The sequence below is a fragment of the Neofelis nebulosa genome, chromosome 9 (assembly GCF_028018385.1).
Source record: "Neofelis nebulosa isolate mNeoNeb1 chromosome 9, mNeoNeb1.pri, whole genome shotgun sequence".
Classification (NCBI taxonomy): domain Eukaryota; kingdom Metazoa; phylum Chordata; class Mammalia; order Carnivora; family Felidae; genus Neofelis; species Neofelis nebulosa.
The window spans coordinates 133,763,417-133,785,195 of record NC_080790.1 but is presented as its reverse complement, the minus strand read 5'-3'; the positions used below and the strand labels follow the sequence as shown (position 1 = coordinate 133,785,195).

The 21,779-nt window shown below is 42.7% G+C and overlaps 1 protein-coding gene across 3 annotated transcripts in view; it reads right to left on the bottom strand.

Moving 5' to 3' along the window:
- The window catches only part of DOK5 (docking protein 5), a 152,993-nt gene that overhangs the window by 67,060 nt on the left and 64,154 nt on the right, over nucleotides 1-21,779 (bottom strand). For all 3 annotated transcript variants that reach the window (XM_058686014.1, XM_058686015.1, XM_058686016.1), the window contains one exon: nucleotides 13,759-13,866. In XM_058686014.1, the coding sequence (XP_058541997.1) occupies nucleotides 13,759-13,866 (108 nt within the window). The remainder of the gene's footprint in view (nucleotides 1-13,758; nucleotides 13,867-21,779) is intronic.

The following is a 21,779-nucleotide window of genomic DNA, read 5'->3' as shown; positions in this document are numbered from 1 at the left end:
TGAGTTTGAGCCCCGTGACGGGCTCTGTGCCCACAGCTCGGAGCCTGGAGCCTGCTTCGGATTCTGTGTCTCCCCCTCTCTCTGCCCCTCCCCCGCTCACACTCTGTCTCTCTCTCAAAGACAAATAAAACATTAAAAAAATTTTTTTAAAAAGAAAACATTGTAAAAAACACATTATGGGACTGGAAGATGTAATTATAAAAGGAAACACAAGGGACCCTTTGGTGATGGCATCGTTCTGTATCTTAACTAAGGTGGGTGGGTACAGAAACCCACAGGTGATCAAACTGCATAGAAATAAACACACGCACACACACATGAGTACAAGTAAAACCGGGCAAATCTGAGTGAAAGCAGTGCATTGTGTTAATTTCAGTATCCTGGCTGGGATAGTGTATTACAGATTTGCAAAACGTTACCACCAGGGACAACTGGATAAAGGGGACACAGTTTTCTCTGTGTTATTTCTTACAAAGGCATAGAAGTCTATAATTACCTCCAAATAAAGTGTAACTTTGAAAAATGTAAACAAAGAGTTTTCAAATGTGCTCCAAGGAATATCTCTGTAAGTCTCTGGGAATGTGAGGAAGAGGGGGGTAAAAATGAATGTCTGGGGACGCCTCAGTCGGTTAAGCATCTGACTCTTGATTTCGGCTCAGGTCGTGATCGCACAGTTTGTGGGATCGAGCCCCACATCGGGCTCTGGGCGGACAGTGTGGAGCCTGCTTGGGATTCTGTCTCCCTCTCTCTCTGCCCCTTCCCGCTTGTACGCTCTCTCTCTCAAAATAAATTAAAAATAAAACAAACAAACAAAAAGAATGACTGTCTGGATCTCTCTTCCCCACGCCAGCCTCCACTCTGGCTTCACTGAAAACAGCTCTTTCTTTTATCTACTTAAATGCTGGGCCATCTAAATAAGGCAACATATGAACTAAAGAGTCTATGTCAGGGGGGCAGTGAAGCACGGTTATTGAGAATGTGGGTGTCAGAGCCAGAATCCAGCTCTAATTCCGTCACCTCCCAGCTGCATGATCTTGGCCATGTTCCTCAACTTCACTCATCCTGAGTTCCTTCATCTGTAAAATAGGAATAATAAAAGTATCTGTCTCACGAAACTCCTGCAGAATTGAACTAACATCTCTGAGTGTGTTCAACGCCTATTGGGACAAAGTACACCCTCAGTAAATATCAACTCCTATAAATACCAAAGGAAAACCTCTAGCTTAAATGGTATTGTCCAGAAGCACACCTATTTTTTATTTTATTTATAATTTATCCCAAAGGGTTTAGAGGGGGTCGAGCAAAGTATAAAGTGCCTGCCTTACATTATTTTTTTACATCTTCACACAACCTTGTGAGGCCAGTCTTATTAACATTAATCCCACTTTGTAGAATTGAAATGTAGTAGATGGCCTTTCTGTCCCCAAGTCCATGGTGTACTATTCTCCCTGCCACCACAAATTCAACCAACATTTAATGAGTGTGTATTATATTCCTTATGTTGATAAAGATGCTGAGGGCACAGAGTCGAACACACAGTACAGGATCGCTGGCCTCCTGGGGTTTGTTGTTAACTAGCAGTAAACCAACGAAGAAATAAATGTGTAACGTAACTTTCAACAGTGGCAAGTGTTAGGAATTTAATAAGAAATGTCATTCAGACTTGCACGGAGGGTTCACGTTAGGCCTTTTTGAGGCAATGAGTGAACGTCTAAAGTAAGAGGAGAAACCACGGGGCAAGGCTGGGCAGACCAAAGGAACGGCAGGTGCAAAGGTCCTGAGGTGGGTGAACAAGGTGAAAGGAGGCCAGTGCAGCAAGGTGGCAAGTGGCACGGGGCGGTCTGAGATGTGTGCTAGAGCAGAATCACTCGAGGCCTTAGTTTGTGGTAATGGCCGTGAGTTTTGATACAATTCGAAGGGTGATGGGGAGCCTCGGAAAAAAAATTACCCTCAGAGGCATAGTTTTGAAACCAGCTTATACTTACATCTCACAGATGGCACATGACCCAATGCCACGGCAGGTGTTACGATACAGACTGATACCACCTTCCGTCTCGGGTCAGGCGTGGTTGACTACCTGACAGGCTTGCCCTTTCTCTCTGATTTGGGTCTGTGTCGTCCTCGGCCCTTGCAGAGCAGGCACACGGAATAAATCCACCTTTGACAATTTCAGTGAGTGCTTTTGATGAAAATGGTATTTCAGGATGGGTATGTGTGGCTCGGATGAAAATCTCACTGCAGGTGAAGCGTTGGTGACGTTTTTTCAGTCACGACACATGTATGTACATAAGCTAAAATAAATAACTGAAAGAAAACAAGACGTTGGGGCCCCTGGGTAAGTCCGCTGGTGAAGGATCCAAGTCTTGATCTCAGCTCAGGTCATGATCTCATGGGTCATGAGTGTAAGCCCCGTGTCTGGCTCCATGCTGCCAGTAAGAGACCTGTTTAGGATTCTCTCTGTCTCCCTCTCTCTCTGCCCTCTCCCCTGCTCTCTCTCAAAATACATAAACATTAAAAAAAAAAAAAAAGAAGATGTTCGTTTCATTACAAATAAAGTATGATAACAGTTTTACTTGTTGTGTATCCATGCTAAAATAACAGACCTACGAAGTACAGTGTCACATGTGGATTCGTGCAAGATCATCACTTTCTCTTTCTACTGTTGTTCAAGAGGTAACTCAGGGAGGGGGCACCTGGGTGGCTCGGTCGGTTAAGCATCCGACTTCGGCTCAAGTCATGGTCTCGCGGTCCGTGAGTTCGAGCCCCGCGTCGGGCTCTGTGCCGACAGCTCAGAGCCTGGAGCCTGCTTCGGATTCTGTGTCTCCCCGTCTCCTGGCCCCTCCCCTGCTCGTGCTCTCTCTCTGTCTTTCAATAATAAATAAATGTTAAAGAAAGTTAATAAAAAAAAAAAGAGGTAACTCAGACATTACAAAAAGTTGCGGTGGGAGCCTACAAGCCAGGGCAACCCAGAGAAATGTTTGATTTGATCTGTATTGCATTTTACAAATACACTTAAACATTAGAAGTTCTCACACACACACACACACACACACACACACACACACAAAAACCCCAAAAAACCTGCATTTCCCGTTTCTCTTGAAAGCGTGGAATACCTAACAACAGTGGGCTCACATTTCTGTAGTGCAACAGTAATCTGGAACTGGACAATATGAAAGCAGAGAAAATCCCACAAGTTGCAGCAGAGACAAGGATAGAAAGGCAACAGTGCCTTCATCTTGGACGCTGTGTGCTAAGAAATCCCTTCTAACATTAATGGGGAAAGGCAGAGACATTTCAGTAGTTATCGAATGTTACTTACAATTGGAAGAACAGGCCTTTAGAATAATGTAGTCATCAGAATTCATAAGGAAAAGGAAAGAGTTGGTGAGAGACTGTATCACAGTGAGCCACGTCGTTAACTTCCTAAAGTGGGGAATCTGTTCATCATGTTGGAGGTTGATAAGACAGGTATAAACATATAATTTAGAGTTACAGAAACAACTAACAGGAAAATGAAAGCAAGTTATGGAGGCAGGTCTGGGGAGGTGTGTTACTTTCCTAGGGCGGCACTAACAAAGTATCAGAAACTGGGCGCCTTATGAAAAGATGCTCAATGTCGCTCCTCATCAGGGAAATACAAATCAAAACCACACTCAGATATCACCTCACGCCAGTCAGAGTGGCTAAAATGAACAAATCAGGAGACTATAGATGCTGGAGAGGATGTGGAGAAATGGGAACCCTCTTGCACTGTAGGTGGGAATGCAAATTGGTGCGGCCGCTCTGGAAAACAGTGTGGAGGTGCCTCAAAAAATTAAAACTAGATCTACCCTATGACCCAGCAGTAGCACTGCTAGGAAATAACCCAAGGGATACAGGAGTACTGATGCATAGGGGCCCTCGTACCCCAATGTTTATAGCAGCACTCTCAACAATAGCCAAATTATGGAAAGAGCCTAAATGTCCATCAACTGATGAATGGATAAAGAAATTGTGGTTTATATACACAATGCAATACTACGTGGCAATGAGAAAGAATGAAATATGGCCTTTTGTAGCAACGTGGATGGAACTGGAGAGTGTGATGCTAAGTGAAATAAGCCATACAGAGAAAGACAGATGCCATATGGTTTCACTCTTATGTGGATCCTGAGAAACGTAACAGAAACCCATGGGGGAGGGGAAGGAAAGAAAAAAAAAAGAAGTTAGAGTGGGAGAGAGACAAAGCATAAGAGACTCTTAAAAACTGAGAACAAACTGAGGGTTGATGGGGGGTGGGAGGGAGGGGAGGGTGGGTGATGGGCATTGAGGAGGGCACCTTTGGGGATGAGCACTGGGTGTTGTATGGAAACCAATTTGACAATAAATTTCATATACTGGGAAAAAAAAAGAAAAAAAGAAACCGGGTGCCTTGAGCAACAATAATGTCTTCTCTCTACAGGCCTAAGTTCAAAATCAGTGTGTCAGTTGAGTTGCCTCCTATTGAGGACTGAGGGCGAATGTGTTCCAGGCCTCTCCCCGAGCCTCTGGCAGGAACCCACAATCTCCGGTGTCCCTTCGTTCAGCCCTGTGTCTGTAGCGTTTCCAATCTCTGCCCCAATCCTCACCCAGCTTTCCCCTGGGTGTTGTGTCTTTTCTTACCAGAACACCAGCCACTGAATCAGGGTCCACCCAACCCAGTAGCCTCATCCTAAATTGATTCCATCTACAAAGACCCTATTTCCCGAGGCCATACTCACAGGTACCGAGGGTTAGGACTTGAACTTATCTTTTTTTGGGAGACACCATTCAGCCCACAATAGGAGGCGAGAGGTGAAGTAAGCAAAAGTTAATTTTCATCATAAGCCCTTCGAGATCATTTGATTGTTTAAACCTTGTGTATATTTTGTGCGGCTTTTTAAAACGTTAAATATCTGTACAACTGTGACAGGGCTGTCTTTATGATTAGACAGCCTCCTCCAGAAGACAAAACCATGCAGTAAATTCCAGTGAGTGAGAATGTGGCCTGATTCACACAGCTCCTTTTATTCTCAATATACCAAGGGGTCTCCTAATGCTTCCACTATGCAGTACAAATCATTTTCTAGGCACCCTAAGCGTCCTTGGGATCCAAAGCAGCCACTGTGCCAGACATTATGCTCGGCCTCGAGGACACAGAAAGCTGAAGAAAGTGCAGTTCCCACGTACAAGGAAATCAGAGTCCAACATAGCAAGTGATCCCAGCAAGATACTCTTGGTTGTAACAGAGTTCCCTACCTAGAGTGCGCTGGAAAATGAGGAACATATATTCAATTGTCCCTATCACTTAGGGTAAACTCTATCAGCTCTCTGCTGCACATGAGAGAAAATCCAAGATCATGAGGTTTGAACACGATAAAAGTTACTCCTCTCACGTGAGAGAAACAGAGTCTAGGGCTGACCTGTGGTGCAGTAGGCTGAATATTTGTGTCCTTCCAAAATTCGTATGTTGATGGGGCGCCTGGGTGGCTCGGTCGGTTAAGCATCCGACTTCGGCTCAGGTCATAATCTCGTGGTCCGTGAGTTCGAGCCCCGCGTCGGGCTCTGTGCCGACACTCAGAGCCTGGAGCCTGCTTCAGATTCTGTGTCTCCCTGGCTCTCTGCCCCTCCCCCACTCTCCCCCTGTCTCTCAAAACTAAATAAATATTTTTAAAAAATTAAAAACAGCAACAAAATTGGTATGTTGAAGCCCAACGCCCAATGTGATGATGTTAGAAGTGCGTCTGGCATGGAGGCGGAGGCCTCGTGAAGGGAATCGTTGCTCTCATAAAAGAGACTCCAGAGAGCTACCTCGCCCTTCTACCACATGCCGGCACACCAGGAAGTCAACAGTCTAAATCCTGGACGAGGCCCTTCACCAGAATCTGGCCATGCTGGCTCCTGATCTTGGACTTACGACCTCCAGAACCGTGAGAAGTGAATTCCTATTGAACGAGCCACCTGTCTATGACATTTTGTCCCTGTGGCCTGAACCAGACTAGGACATATGGTGCCGGGGAGCACAGACCAGACCCAGACATCTCCCTCCACACTTTTATGGGACGTGGCCTGCTGCTTCGCCACCCTCAACCCATGGGTTTTTCCGTATCGTGGGCCAAGATGGCCAACGTCCATTTTCTCATCAGCAGGAAAGAGAAGGAGATGAAGGCCAAGGCATTCTTCCCTGTTACGCCCCTTCTGGCCAGGATTTAGTCGTCCAGCCGCACCTCACTACGTAGGGGTCTCTTCCTTGGGCGGCCTTGTGTTCAGCTGAAACCCAGCTGGCCACCAGCGATGAAGAAAGCGTGTGATTAAGGGTCCGCAGCATCCACCCACCGCTTGCAGCATGCCCGGTGCATCCAGGCAGAAGGGGCCCAGAAGACAGGCTAACTTGGGGTGCATCGGGAGGAATTACAGGCAGGTGAAGACACAGAAGAGACTCTGAGGGACGATTCACACCTGCCACGTGGACAGGGAAGGAAGGGTATCTGTGCAGGGGAAGGAGCACGAGCAAATGTGGCGACGGACTGGACAGGAGACGGGAGAGGGGATGAGGAAGAGGGTGAATCCAGGACAATCCTCTGGCTTCTGCCTTGAATAACAGAATAGGTATCAGTGCCGTACCCTGAGACACGGAACTCCAGAAAAGAACCAACCCTGGGTAGGAAAGATAGCTAATTCAATTGTGAACGCATTTCAGGAGCCTTTGGCACACTGGTGCATACTTTTACCTCCCTGAGTATTTGAAAAAGGAAAATGTGGTCCAGGTACTACGGTTACCCCCTTCTACCCATCCTACTTCTGCCTACGAAATGTGGGTATGGAAGCATTTACCAATGGGGAAAAGCATCCAAGTAATGAGCTATAATTTAACCTGTGGAGATGTCAACAGGCATATTCTCACTGGCATAAGTGAAGGAAGTTTCCAGAACAGAGTCTGGTGGGTAGTTTCTTGCACAAAGAGGGAATGACTCCAGAGCACTGTATTGAAAAAAGGGGCTATGATATATTTTAAGATTTTGAAAAGGTGTATTACGGACAGCTACATCACAAGAGAACGTTTTAGAAGAACGAGAAGCTGGGTAAACAAGAATAGGTCATTAGTACAGAAAAAGTTCTGATACACACACATACACACACACACGAGGGATAAGATGGTAGAAATCCCAGAGAAATACTTTTGGGGATGCTAGCTTGCCGTGAGGGGCCTAGAATCCTATTTTCACAAAAACCAACAACAAGGCCTGGCAATGGGTTTGGGAGACAGAAAGTGACCTACTCACTAAAGAAGGACAGAATGAGAGAACAAATAACTCTGGCAAAAAAAAAAAATAATAATGGTGATTACCCTTTGCATTGAGAGGGTCTCCCATTTTACGGACACATTCATAAACACTTACTCATTTGATACCTAAGTTAGCCCTATGATTTTGGTGAAGTGTGAATGGCCACCCCCAGTTGCTCACTGTTGGAATAACAGGCTAAACGGACCTTTAATAAACAAGGTAACACACATAAGCAGCATATCCAAAACTGTGTTCCTTGGAATTGTATTTATTCGTTCCATGGAACACGTGACTTAAAAATAAAGGTTGCTCCCTGGTTTGGGAAAAGCTGACTCAAAGCTACTCAGGTGTCCTAACCTTTGGCCTCCTCAGGTCTTGTGATAAGCTACCATGGAGTATGAATCTCAAGAATGGATGGAAATGTTGCAATTCCCCAACTTCTTTGACCACAGAACCCTGGTCCTCCTGGAAGTCTCCTCTGCCAGAGTCACCGGCACACGTTCCGGGAAACACTCTATCAGAGAATCTGTCGGAACTGTCTTCTGGCCCAAAGTGAATTGAATCCTGCAGGCTTAGCGATGATGAGGAAGCCATGATGTGACCTGCCTCGGAGGTGTTAAATTAATTAAACAAGGAGGCCATTAGGCTGACGTGGCTGTAATGCCCTGGGAGAATAGAGAAGCAAACCAAATCTTGAGGCCATAAATGCCTCAAGGTAATGAAGTCAAACACTAAGGACAACCGGTCATAGCCAACTAGGCTTTAAGCTACAGCCCATCAATAACTGCCTTACTCTGCTTCCCCCTTTCCACTACAGAAGTCCGTCCCCAACTCCCATTAGTGGGGGTCTCCCGCCCCTTCCAGTTTGGTGCTACACAATCCGAACTGATTTCTTCTCAAACTCTTACAACATTCAACATGCCCCAGTTGATCTTTTAGCAGAGGTCACCTCTACACAGACGTTAAGCAACCTACCATACACACACAGTGGCAAAGCCGGGATTGGAAAGCAAGTTTCCCAAATGTCTACGTTTGCCTTGGTCTCAAAAACAACAGATGGTCTTCCTTCCACTTAGATTACCTCCCAATTGTTACTCATCTTGAAAAAGTAAAACTATTCATAGAAACGCTCACCCCTTGTGGCTGGGGTGAGCAACTCTGATTTCCTGAATGAAAACAGTGAACTTGCCTCTAACAAGAAGGTCGGGAACTATATTTAAAGTCACTGGAGTATTAATATTGTTGCAATTACAGTTAATCAATTTCACGGCCATCTCTGACAGCTGTGGTGCTAGAGGGGAACTTCATGCAAGAGGAAAAGAAAGGAAAAATGAATTTCCCTGTATGCGCATTATTCATGTATTTATTTTCCAATTTTTTTCATGAGATCATCTTTAGCTACATTTTCAGCGAGGAAGGCACCAACTTTTAAAATTATGCAGTCAACTTCCTATTTTAAGACTTTTAGTAAGGATCAGATACGCAGAAAGTGGCATTTTCCCCCCTTCATAATGTCTCTAAGAATGAAATGAGAGAGGCACTGTGCTTTCGTAAATGCTACGGATTTCCTACAGGAGGGCTGTGGTTCCACCATCTCTGTACTGACCAAATAGCATCATGGACAGTTCCTCATTTCCTTCAGAGATTGTTTTATTTATATTCCGGTAAATTCCAACCTCTGGTCACGGTGCGCTCCTCACAGCCTCAGTATTTTATTATCAAGATCCATACATTACACAGCATTTGGATAAAAAATGCGCATCGCAGAGTTATTCTGCCTTTTTATATGCCCCCAAGAGATTAATATTAAGTGTATCAGATCTGAGAGAGTAAGGAGAATGAATGGCTACAGGAACTCATCAAGGTCTTGGAGGCTTAATGTAGATCATCCTTCCATTCTAATGCTTTGAACTTTGGTTAATGATTATTACAGATGAAAGAGAACGTAGCTTACCACCGTCCCCAAAGATTTGCGTATTAAATTCCAAAGCCAGCAGGTAGAAGTCTAAAATAGGGCAAATTGGTCCTCAATCTTCCCATACTGGGTTCACATTTAGGGAGGATCTTTCCAGCCACTTTGGTTTTACATTTGAGTCTGTCCTCCTAAAACTTCCCAACCCTGGCTTTTTCTGCCTCCGTCACTAACTCAAGATTCCCTTTCCTGGCTTCAAGGTGTCTCAGGCACAGATTTCTTTTAGTAAACTAAATAAAAGTATGACACAAAGACATTTGTAGGTACTCTATCTCATCTGTTTATTATGTGCATTGTTGGGGCACCTGGGTGGCTCAGTCGGTTAAGCGTCCGACTTCGGCCCAGGTCAGGATCTCACAGTTCATGAGTTCGAGCCCCGTGGTGGGCTCTGTGCGGACAGCTCGGTGCCTGGAGCCTGCTTCGGATTCTGTGTCTCCCTCTCTCTCTGCCCCTCCCCCGCTTCGGACTCTGTGTCTCCCTCTCTCTCTCTCTGCCCCTTCCCTGCTTCGGACTCTGTGTCTCCCTCTCTCTCTCTGCACCTCTCCAGCTCATGCTTGCACTCTGTCTCCGTCAAAAATAAATAAACTTAAAAATAAATTTTATAATGTGCATTGCCTCTCAACCAATAGTTAAAAAAAAAAAGTCTACTATGTATTAGGCAATGATAACTAATAGTGAACCATGCCTCCCCCCCAGCCACCAAACAAATAAACACAAAACCTGCCCTTGTGGACCTTAACTTATGGTGGCAGTATAAAGAAGACAATAAGAAATAACCAAATAAATATACATGTAGTGGTAAGTACTGAAGAGAAAAATAGAGATGGGCAGGGTGTGTCAAAGGATTCCATTTTATTATTTTTTTAAAGAGTTTATTGATTTATTTTGAGAGAGAGACAGAGCAAGAGAGAGCAGGGGACGGAGAGGGAGAGACAAAATCCCAAGCAGGCTCCACGCTATCAGTGAGGAGCCCGATGCGGGGCTTGAACTCACGCCCTGTGAGATCACAACCTGAGCGGAGATCAAGAGTTAGACACTTAACCGACTGAGCCACCCAGGTGCCCCAGGATTCTATTTTAAATAAGAGATCAAGGAACAGCCTCCCTTAGGGGAAGAATTTGAGCAATGACCTGAACAATGTAAGGAAATGAGCGATGTGGATACTTGCAGGGAGAGCATTCCAAGGAAAGGAAAGAACAAGTTCAAAGGTGGAGTGGGTGGCATGCACTCAGGAAAGCAAAGAGCCCAGGGTGCCCGTAGCAGAACGGAGGGGGATGGGGGAACTGAGCAGATGAAGTGAAATAGGGGGCAGGGCGTCAAATCTTGGGACGGTTTAGACTTGCCTGGAGGGGCACCTGGGTGGCTCAGTGGGTTGAGCATCCAACTTCGGTTCAGGTCATGATCTCATGGTTCACGAGTTAGAGCCCCACGTCAGGCTTTGCACTCCTGGTACAGAGCCTGCTTCAGATTCTGTGTCTCTCTCTCTTCCTGCCCCTCCCCCACCCATGATCTCTTTCTCCCTCCCTCAAAAATAAATAAACATTAAAAAAAAAATTTTTTAAACAAAAACAAAAATGAAGACTTGGCTGAGGGTTTTGCCTGGAGTAACGTGATGTGATATTTTGAATAGACTCTAGAGGGCCGGGCATTAGGGAGCCCCATGGCTTAGACCACAGTGGTAGCAACACGGTTGTGAGAACACCTGGAGTCTATGCATGTTGAACACAGAGGCAACACCACTTGCTGACCAATTGGATTTGGGGAGTTCCTATAAAGTATTCCTCACCTGTCCTCTTTCTTCTCTTAGGCATGGGAAGGTCTGTAAGCACAGCATAGCCTATGTCTTTATTTTTCTACATTAAGCATGGGGGATGGTGAGGAATCAGGTATTTCTGGCTGTATCTGGAACTCTACCAAAACAAGAAAGGACTGATCAACATTAGCAGTCACACACAATAACTAGACAGGACAAGAGTCGGATGGTGTCTTAGTCCTTCTGGGCTGCTGTAACAAATTCCTACAGATGGAGTGGCTTGTGAACAACAGAAACTTGTTTCTCACAGCTCTGGAGGCTGGGAAGCCCAGTGGAGAGGCACCGGCAGATTCAGTGTCTGGTGAGACCCCACTTCCTGGTTCACGGATGGCTGTGTCCTCACATGGAAGAAGGAAGGAGGCAACTCCTTGGGGTCACTTTTATAAGAGCACTAATTCAAACCATGAGGGCTCTACCCTCATGAGCTAACCACCTCCCAAAGGCCCCATCTCCAAACATCATCACATTGGGGGCTAGGCTTCAACACATGAATTCTGGGGCAACATAAACATTCTACCATACGCTGGCAGATGGTGAACTGTAAAGTTACAGACAGGCTGAGGTTCTCAAGAGAAGACTGAGGCATAACCACAACTTCTGGCCAGCTAGGAGATGAGGCCTTTAGATAATCTTGTTAATTATAATGAAGAATGATAAAGAAAACAGTCAACCATGGTAGGGCATCAGGTCACCAGGGTTTGATGTTCTGAAAGGTGGAGAGAAGGCATCAGTGCCAGTTAAGGAAGGGAAAAAATGGAAAAGACTCTGCTTTTGTCCTATAGCTAAACCAAACCCCGCCTTGGGCATTCTGAGTTTCCTTTAAGGCAAGGCCTCTCTAGTGAAAATGAAGCAATCCATTTCTGTATCATTGTTCGCCATCTTGTTTTTAGGTAGACAATGGATACATGTGGAATAACTGGGACCTAATACATCTGGTCCAAAATGTCTGGACACCAGTAGCTTCTGGCGTTCCAGAAATTGTGAGACTGGCTCAAGATTATTTGCCTGCATTCAAAGGTATGCTACCAATGGCTTCAAGGATCACTGCTCCTAACTAATAGATTTGCAACTCAACAACTCTTGCCTAAGGACAAAAACCATTATCCGAAATAGTGGAAATATCTGGCATATGGAACATAAATGGTGGGGGAAATTCCAGGTTCATAAAGAGGTTTCCTTCTGTTCTCCCTTATAGAGAATGTAGGCTGGGAATGAAGTTGACCTTGGAATACGGAACTCTGTAATGAGATGGTGAGGAAATGGAACACATGGAAAATGCTACTGTTGACTCCTTTCCCTACTTATCCCAAAGTCTTGCTCTGTGCTTTTTCTTTCCTTATGTATGTACAGATGTGCCTATAAAGCATATGCTTTATTTCTCTAAATTGAGAAGGAATACAGCTTGCCCTATGGCTTTTCATTATTGGATAAACCAAGGTGTCAACATAGGCCCTTCATAAGATCTTGTAAAGTCATCACCTGTGGAGAATTTGCATAAAAAAGGGAAGATTATCCACTCTCCTTCACCTAACCAAATTTCTGTGCTAATGAATCTACTGGTTGCACATAAAATTTTAAATGGCAAGTAGACTCACTCCTGATAAAAGCTCACCAAAAAAGGAAAAGAATCTCAAGATAGAAAACTAAAACAATTAAAATGCCCTATCATAACAATAAACATAATTCCTCTGTAGACAAGAATAGTATTTTCCTAACATGGAAATAACCAGCCCCTTGGGGAAAAAGAAGTTAACCATGCATTTTTTTTTACATATTTTCATGAAAAGAGAAAATACAGAGGCTGCCCATTAACAAGGGCCATGAAGAACATTGCACTGTGGAGGGAAAGACAGGCCTAATTTATAAATCCAAGTATGCCTTGTATTTTCCTTCACTTCCTACTTCTGAAGTATGTATTTTAATACACAATTACTATTTTTAGTGAGGAGACCTCACTACCACTATTTAAACTGCAGATCTGGGGGTTCCCGGGTGGCTCAGTTGGTTGAGCATCCAACTCTTGGTTTCGGCTCAGGTCGTGATCTCATAGTTTGTGAATTCGAGTCCTGCATCGGGCTCTGCACTGACAGTGTGGAGCCTGCTTGGGATTCTCTCCCTCTCTCTCTGCCCTTCCCCTGCTCACTCTCCCTCTCAAAATAAATAAATAAACTTAAAAAAAGTAAGAACGAACGAAAGATAAACTGCAAGTCTGAATTAAATTTAGTCATCAAGCTTAAAAAAATAAACTAATGAGTAGAACTTCCTCTTCCTTCACCAACCCATTTTCCAGGTTCCTCTCCTCCCTCCACATCACTGAATGAGGATCTAATCTGCATCGGGGCCCTAGATGTGCTAAAAGCACAGAGACCTTGTCTTTACCCTAAAGGGGCTTCAACATTGGGAGTTGAGTTTACTATGCAAATCGAGCATTTACAAAAGAACTTGGTAAATTCTACAGTAGGGATTGGAAAACAACAACAAATAGTAGGAAACCAGAAGAGTGACTTTACATTAGTCAATTACTTTAAACAATTAACAAGTAGATAGTAACTTAAAGATGTTTTGTCCTTGGGAAAAGCCTTATTTGCACCTCTGTTAAATAATCTCGACAAGTTTTCAGATCCAATGAACTCAAGTTTACCTACTTCTGAACAGATTTCTAGAAAGTTACAACAATCAAGTTTTACCTTATGGTAACACCTAAAATATGCAGCACGTTCATCAGAAAATTTCTCCAGTCTTTTTGGACCTTTGCTTGAAGCTTTCTTGAATACTAGCCAGCATCGCTGATATATCTGGAAGGAAATGCAAAGAGTTCAGCATCAGTGACTCAGATATCACTTACATTTGCATTTAAATGTTTTCTCTTTGATGTTTTCACCTGTAAAGTATTCATAAGCCGTAAGTGTGATGCTACTTTGGGAAAATAAAAATTTTAAACCCGAAATTGTTTCCACAACAGGTGTATTATGTCATTCATTTACTGGAATCAAATGAAAATGAGTATTTGAAAGCAAATTTCTTAACATTTCAATAACAGTATCAGTAGAAACATTTCAGGAAAAGTCCCAGAGATAAAAATCTCAAATCAGCGCAAATAGCATAGGTATTCATGGCACATGCTCTCATTTCAAATGCAATTAAATATGGAACTCATAGGCCCAATATATGCTGAAGGTTTCGCTGACAGTCCAACAGAAAGCCCTTATATGTCATATGACAATCCTCACAACTGATGCTCAGGAGTGGGCCAGATACTGGACTAACTAATAAATGACTGATTAACACCAACCAGATTCTCCCTCAGAAAATCCAACCCAGGGGCTCAAAGATTACTCAGACCGAAGAGCAGTCTGAGTTAAGAGGTCAATACTGGTAGGTTATAAACTGAGGTTGGTGACCATGATGGATCATGTGCCTAACAGGTAGGCAGTGGAACCTGGTCCAGAGAACTAGGTGATTTCTACTCCAGGCAGAAGAGACATTTTAGTTCTCTGTCATCTTTCTGCTGCTGACTTTGTGATCTAGCCCTTCCCTTGATTTTCTTAGAAATCATCTTCCCCACCATCAACAGCACTCTTAATTGACAGAGGCTGAATGGAGTTCTGATTCTAGCAACCAAAGCTTCTCTGATTAAAATAACCAGTATATACTAAACGAGGCACCAAAATATTAGTCATGCCAGAGGGAGGAAAGTGCAAAGAGCTAATGAGTCTACGAACAACAACGTTCTCCAAAAGCAAAATAAAATGAGATGTTTTAACCTAAAAATTAATAAGGATTCATATTCATCGTAATATTCACTGATGGAAGAGATCTGAGTGGCACTCTTCTACTCTGCTGGTGACCTCTAAAGGCAATTTGACAACAGATATAAAGAACCTGAAAAGAGTAAGAATCCATCCTAACGAAAGAGCCCAAATGCAGGCCAACAATGAAGGAGGAATTCTGCATTCCAGTGCAGACAGGTGGGTAACTATTCAATCACAGTTATCTCCCTGATCCTTAAATCATCTTCTAAGTATGTACCATATTTAGGTGGTTTTGTATAGTCAACCCATAAATGAATTTTATGCACTATGAAGTTTAAGAACCTTGGAGCTAGTAAGAAGAAAAAAAGTCCACATAAAACATTTGGTCATTCAAACCATACTCCATTGAAAATGCCTTCTACTATTTTATTAGTAACTGGCAGATGGATGAAGAATTCAGGTTTGCTACTATTTATCCTCAATGCTGAATAGATTCCATTTCTCTCTGCTCACTGGGTGAACTAAACATTCGTTAATCGTTTTGTTTGGGATAGTAAAAAGAAAATGAAATCCACTCCACTTTGAAGTTTTGCTCTGAACACAGAGGGTAAGATGTGTGCCTCAGCCTGCTGAATGTATAATATAATCCTAGCATTATTATTTATAATAACAATAAACAGAAACCAGTAACTCCTCAACAATAACGAAAGGCAAGGTTAATTATAGTACTTCTATTACATATAATAAGTATGGAGTACCTAATATTATATAAGATATAATATCGAGGTATGCATCTTTAAGATAACATAGTCATTATATTTAAAATGTCATAATATGAATAATACACATAATATATATAATACACTATGTGCCACCAATAATGTGTATGTTATCTATCTATAAGGATAACATAGATATTTCATTTGAAACAAATTTCAGAAGGAATTTCCAATGACATGAGAAAGTGCATAAAAGTGGGGTTTTTTGGCTTGTTTTTGTTGTGTTTAATAAAAATTAATATTGCAAATTAAATGAAAGAGAACTGTTATTTCCTAAATATCCAGAGGTATCAGTAAAATAGTGCAATTAAAATCAGTTATTGGCTTTCATCTTGCACAGTCACTGAACTTATCAAGAGATGTAAAAACATGGAGACAGAAGTGGAAAAGCAATTTAGTGGAGAAAGGTACACTTTCAAACAAATGGCACTGGAATAATTGAACATCCATAGGAATAAAAAAAAAAGTACACACACACACACACACACACACACACACACACACACACACACCTTAACCTAAAACAATCACCTTAAACAAAAATAAACTCAAATGGACTTAAATATAAAACAAAACTATAAAACTTTAGGGGAAAAAAAGTGTTTGGGATCATCATCTGGACAAAGAATTCTTAGACTGCATACCAAAAGCACAATCCATGAAAGAAAAGCTTGCCAATTTGTACTTCCTCGAAACTTAAAATTTTTGCTCTGTGAAAAACTGTTAAGAGGATGAAAAGACAAGTTACAGAATGGAAGGAAATATTTGCAAACTGCATATCTGACAAAGGATTAGTATCTAGATATACAAAGAACTCTTACAATTCAATAGTAAATAATCAAACAATCCAATTACAAAACAGAAGTTAAAAAAATGTTTATAAACATACATTTCACCAATAAGGAAGCAGATGATGAAGAAGCACATGAAAAAATGTTCAATATCATTAGTCATCAGGTAAATGTAAATTAAAACCACAGTGAAACATCACTACACATCTCTCAGATTGGCTGAAATTTTAAAAAAAATGATAATACCACCAACCAAATGCTGAAAAGGATATAAAGAAATTAGGTGTCTCATACCTTCCTGGTGAGAATGTAGAATGATACAGGAACTTTGAAACACAGCTGGGTAGTTTCTTTAAAAACTAAACAAGCAACATGGCCCACAGTTGCTTTCTTAAGAATCCATCCCAGGGAAATGCAAACATCCCCCCCCTCCCCTGCACACACACACACACAATTTGAACATAAATGGTCATAGTAGCTTGATCTGTATCAGCGCAAAACCGGAAGCACCCATATATTCTTCAATGTGCTAATGTGGTACATCCATATCATGGAGCACTTCTTAGCTATAAAAACAACTTAACTAGCAATATTGCAACAATTTGAATGAGTCTTCAGATAATGATGCTGAGCAGGTCCGGGGCGGGGGGTGGGGGGGGTGGGGGAGGGTGGGGAGGGGAGTGAAATCCAAAAGGTTACGTACTGTAGGACCGCATTTATAGCGTTTTTTAATGACAAAATGACAGAAATGGAAAACAGATCCATGATTGTCAGGGGTTGGGGACGGGAAGTAGCTTTGTCGACAAAAGGGGAACATAAGGGATCCCTGCAGCAATGGAATTGTCCTGCATCTTGACTGTGTTAATGTCAATATCTTGGTTATGATGTTGCACGATCGCTTTGAAGATGTTATCAATCAGTAAAACTGGGGAAAAGGTACAGGATCTTTGCGTAGTATTTCTTACAACTGGACGCAAATCTATAATTATCTCAAAATGAAACACTTAAAATTTTTTCAATGGAAAAATGTAGAGATATTTAAGCAAAATCTTAAAATGACAACCTAATCTAATAGCATTTATCTACATTTGCCAGTTTTCTCTCTGTTGCTATCCGACCACAGTCTAATTAACCAATGGACTAAGGAATTTTAAGAAGCCAAGTTGTAAGAGCCATTGATTGGTAAGAGTTCAAACACAAAATCCTTTTCAGGGTAAAGACCCCCACCATGAAAATTAACATTTCCAGTAGTGTGGTTGACATATAGAAGTCTTACCAACATCTCACTCATGTCTGAAGAATGGATGAGACAACCGTCTCCCTTAAAATTTGGCCACCACCAGAAGACTGTAACTACAGTGGGGATAAATGTCACTCCGTCCAAATATAGGGTGTGGAAAACAGGCTGTTATTCTACTATTGGCAACCCCTTTCTTTTGTACGTACCTCTGAAGATGTTTTAGAAATCGAGCATGCCTTAGGTATGCAAGAAATACGTCCACTGTATCAAAACTGTTTTCACCAAGAAAGATGCGTAAATACATTTCCTAATTATGCCTCAACTTTCAGACTCACTCTTGAATGACTCCACTTCTAAGATTCTTTTATACTTGACCATCTCCTTCACAATTGTACCAGTTGTTTCCTGGCTTATGTCCAGAGGTTGTTGAATGCGAGCTAAAGACTCCTCAATTTCAGCATGCCTAAATCCCTCAGGGGATTTTTGTTTTTTCATTTTTTGTTTTTCTTCTGTTTTATTAAGAAGTAAGGACAATGTTACGAATAACTGCAAAAATACTATTCTCTAAATTCACACGCAACTATTGGTCGGGGCATTGCCATTGGAATAGATTACATCATGGTTCATCGGGAGAGAAGGAAAATCTGAATTTGGTTTATGAAAAGGAAGGTCGGGATGTTTGCAACATGCAAGCACATGGTACAAAACGAATGCAAAAGTTGAGAATAATGGTGCAATCAAGGCCATTTGCTAATCCGCTCTCCATCACACACCAGTGATTCTCAGAGCTGGTCCAGCATCACTCAAGATAATTGTTAATTATGTAGATTCCTAGACATTAGCCAAGGTCTACTGACTCAGAACCTCCTGGGGTGGGGCTAGACAAATTTGCTCTTTAACATGTTCCCCAGGTATTTTATTTGTAATTTGCAAACCAAGGCCATAAATATTCATAAAGGCTCAGACAACACAATGCTTCCCACTTGGGATTGCCAACCAAGAGCTCTCCAACAAACGCTCCGCGATGAGGGCCTCGGAGATGTGTACTTTCCCACAAGTGGCGCTGAGGCCTTTGAAGTGGCCTCAGACAGCGGAGTGAGATGCTGTCTGGAGGAGAAGAGAGACACAGAAGCAGAAACAATTCTGTTAAGCTTTGGTGAACTCTCAACTTCACCGCCAAACACTCTCAGTCCTAAGAGCCCTGGAAAAGCCCCTGGTACCTGAGGATTGAAAACTTACCCTAAATGGGGTGCCTGGGTGGCTCAGTCGGTTAAGTGTCCAACTTTGGCTCAGGTCACAGTCTCACGCTTCACGGGGTGGGACACCGCACTGTCCTCTCTCTCCCTCGTTCTCTGCCCCTTCCTTGCTTGTGCTCTCTCGCTCTCGCCCTCACTCTCTCTTTCTCAAAATAAAGTTAATAAACTTAAAAAAAATTTTAAAACCTTACCCTAAATATCTCAGCATTGTTTATTTAAAGGGAATGGAATAGGCCTCACCGCACGTGGTAACGTGTGACTAGTTGGAGTAACACACAGACATTGTGAAAAAGATGACAATTTGAGAACAACCCCACGCAGGTTTCATTTTTCCGTAAAATTAATTCATTCAGCCATCTCCTTCATATTTTATATAACACATCTACTTACCATCTGTGGTACTTTTTTTACTTAACATTTTTCTTTCAACTGGTTTTTAACTAAATTTTTTTTTATTTAAAAGAGGAAACTTTTATCCCAACAATAATAGCTACGTGTAGTTCTCACTACCCATAAAGAACAGATAATCCTAATGATAAACACACTGTTAGAAAACCGGATGACGGAATAAGTTCCATGGTGAAGTATCTTGCCTCCTGTGCATCAAGGTTTCATAATCTCAGCACTAGTGACATTTTAGGCAAGGTGATATTTTTTTAAGTTTATTTATTTATTTTGAGAGAGAGAGAGAGAGACAGAGACAGCGCGAGTGGGGGAGGGGCAGAGAGAGAGAGGGAGACAGGATCCCAAGCAGGCTCTGCACTGCCAGCGTGGAGTCCGACGCAGGACTCGAACCCACAAAACCGTGAGATGGTGACCTGAGCCAAAACCAAGTGTCGGACGCTTAACCGACTGAGCCACCCAAGCGCCCCGGCAAGGTGACTTTTTATAGTGGGCTGGGGGTGGGGAATCCTGCACACTTAGGATGTGGCTGTTTAGCAGCATCTCTGGCCTCTGTCAAACTCCCCCCATCCAGTTGGCAACCAAAATTATCTCCAGAAATTTCCAAATGTCCCCTGGGGAGCAAAGTCAGATCCACTCCTACAGATGAATGTACGCTGATCTATGATTGCACTCTTGAAAAATATGAGGCTTTGTGAATATCTTCCAAGTCCCGGATTTGGACCAGTTAATCCGCACAAGCCACTGCTGAACCTAAAAAGATAAGTACATCACACAGTTCTGACAACCTGGGTGGACAGACACCAGATTTAGCAGTTATGTGACAATTTCCTTAGTGTGCACTTGCTAGCTGTTGGTGGTGGTTTTAGGACACCGAATTTTCAGCCTTAATTGTCACCAGCCCATATATGATTTGTACTATTTTTTTCTCATTGTCTTTCCTTTCTTTAAAACTGGATATCCTTAATAATTGCTAAGCCCTGGTTTCAAATCTCTGACCCTTTTACCAGCTTCTTCCCCTAACAAAGAACAGTCTGGCAAATTCACCGAGATTTCCAGTGCCAAAAAGCAGCTGAAACAATTAAGAATTTGAGTTCCTAATTCTTTTTTTTTATTATTTTTTTTAACATTTATTTATTTTTGAGACAAGGAGAGACAGCATGGACGGGGGAGGGTCAGAGAGAGAGGGAGACACAGAATCTGAAACAGGCTCCAGGCTCTGAGCCGTCAGCACAGAGCCTGACGCGGGGCTCGAACTCACGGACTGCGAGATCGTGACCTGAGCCGAAGTCGGAGGCCTAACCGACTGAGCCACCCAGGCGCCCCGATTCCTAATTCTATTAGCAGTCCAACACAATGAGCTGAACAACAGCGTCACAAATTAAACTTCTGGAGGATGCATGGACAGTTATAAAGGTAAGAGAAAGCAAATTTTGGTCCCAACAGTTCTGTGAAATGGAAATTATATACTGCCTCCGTGTATACTCAAGAAGAAGCAGAAGGCCTAAGTAAGATGTGACCGTTTAGGTCTCTATGGTCTATTCCAAGCGTTAACAAACTTGTTCTGTAAAGGGCCAGGGAGAGTAAATATTTTAGTCTTTGATGATCACAGATATTTGTTGGAGCTACCGAACTCTGTAATTATAGCATCAAAGTAGCCATAGGATATGTATAAGTGAATGGTGTGGATGTCTTCCAATAAAACTTTCTTTAAAAAGCCAGGAAGCAGGCCAGGCTGCAGTTTGCCGACCTCCATATTTCTCAACTGTTTAAGCTCATGTTACTCTTTGATGAACATTAAAATCTGTTTGGCATGTCCCTGTTGAGTGAAAGAGAGGAGGGAATATACCCCAGGCGAGAATCTCTATATAATCTACATCTCCCCATCGGCCCAAATTTTACTTCCACAAAATTATGTTACAATGTTGACCTGATGCTTTTTCTACGCCCTCCACCACACTTCGTGTCCTGTCCACTGTCCAAGATTTGCTACTCTACAATGAATTTGGATGCTGTCCTGAAGAGAGCTCTCACGTGCACAGACACAGTGTCCCATCTCTAGCCTTGGCATATAGCTAGCTTTTGCCAATTATCTTTTCCTATGATGTCAAGGAACCCTTTGGGAAGAAAAGGTCGGTTTTCCATTTTGTCAACACCCCCTTTCTACAATCCTGTCGACTCTTCTCCAGCCCCACTCTTTACTCTCCAAGCCACATGCCAGCCTTCCTGACACCCGTAACTACGTGGCTTGCACCAAGTGGAAAATAAACTCCAAGCAGCCAGGACAAAAAAAAAAATCTACCCCCAGCCATACAATGCTAAATTAGCCTCACTTCTCACATACTAACCCAATTTTTCCCTACTCTCCAAAACAAATCAAATACTCTGCTCATCCGGGATGTCAATATTAACACCTCAAACCAGCTAAACTTTCCCCCCATGCATTGCAGTGTGCCGACCGCTTTTTGTGTGTTCTTTCAATTAACTG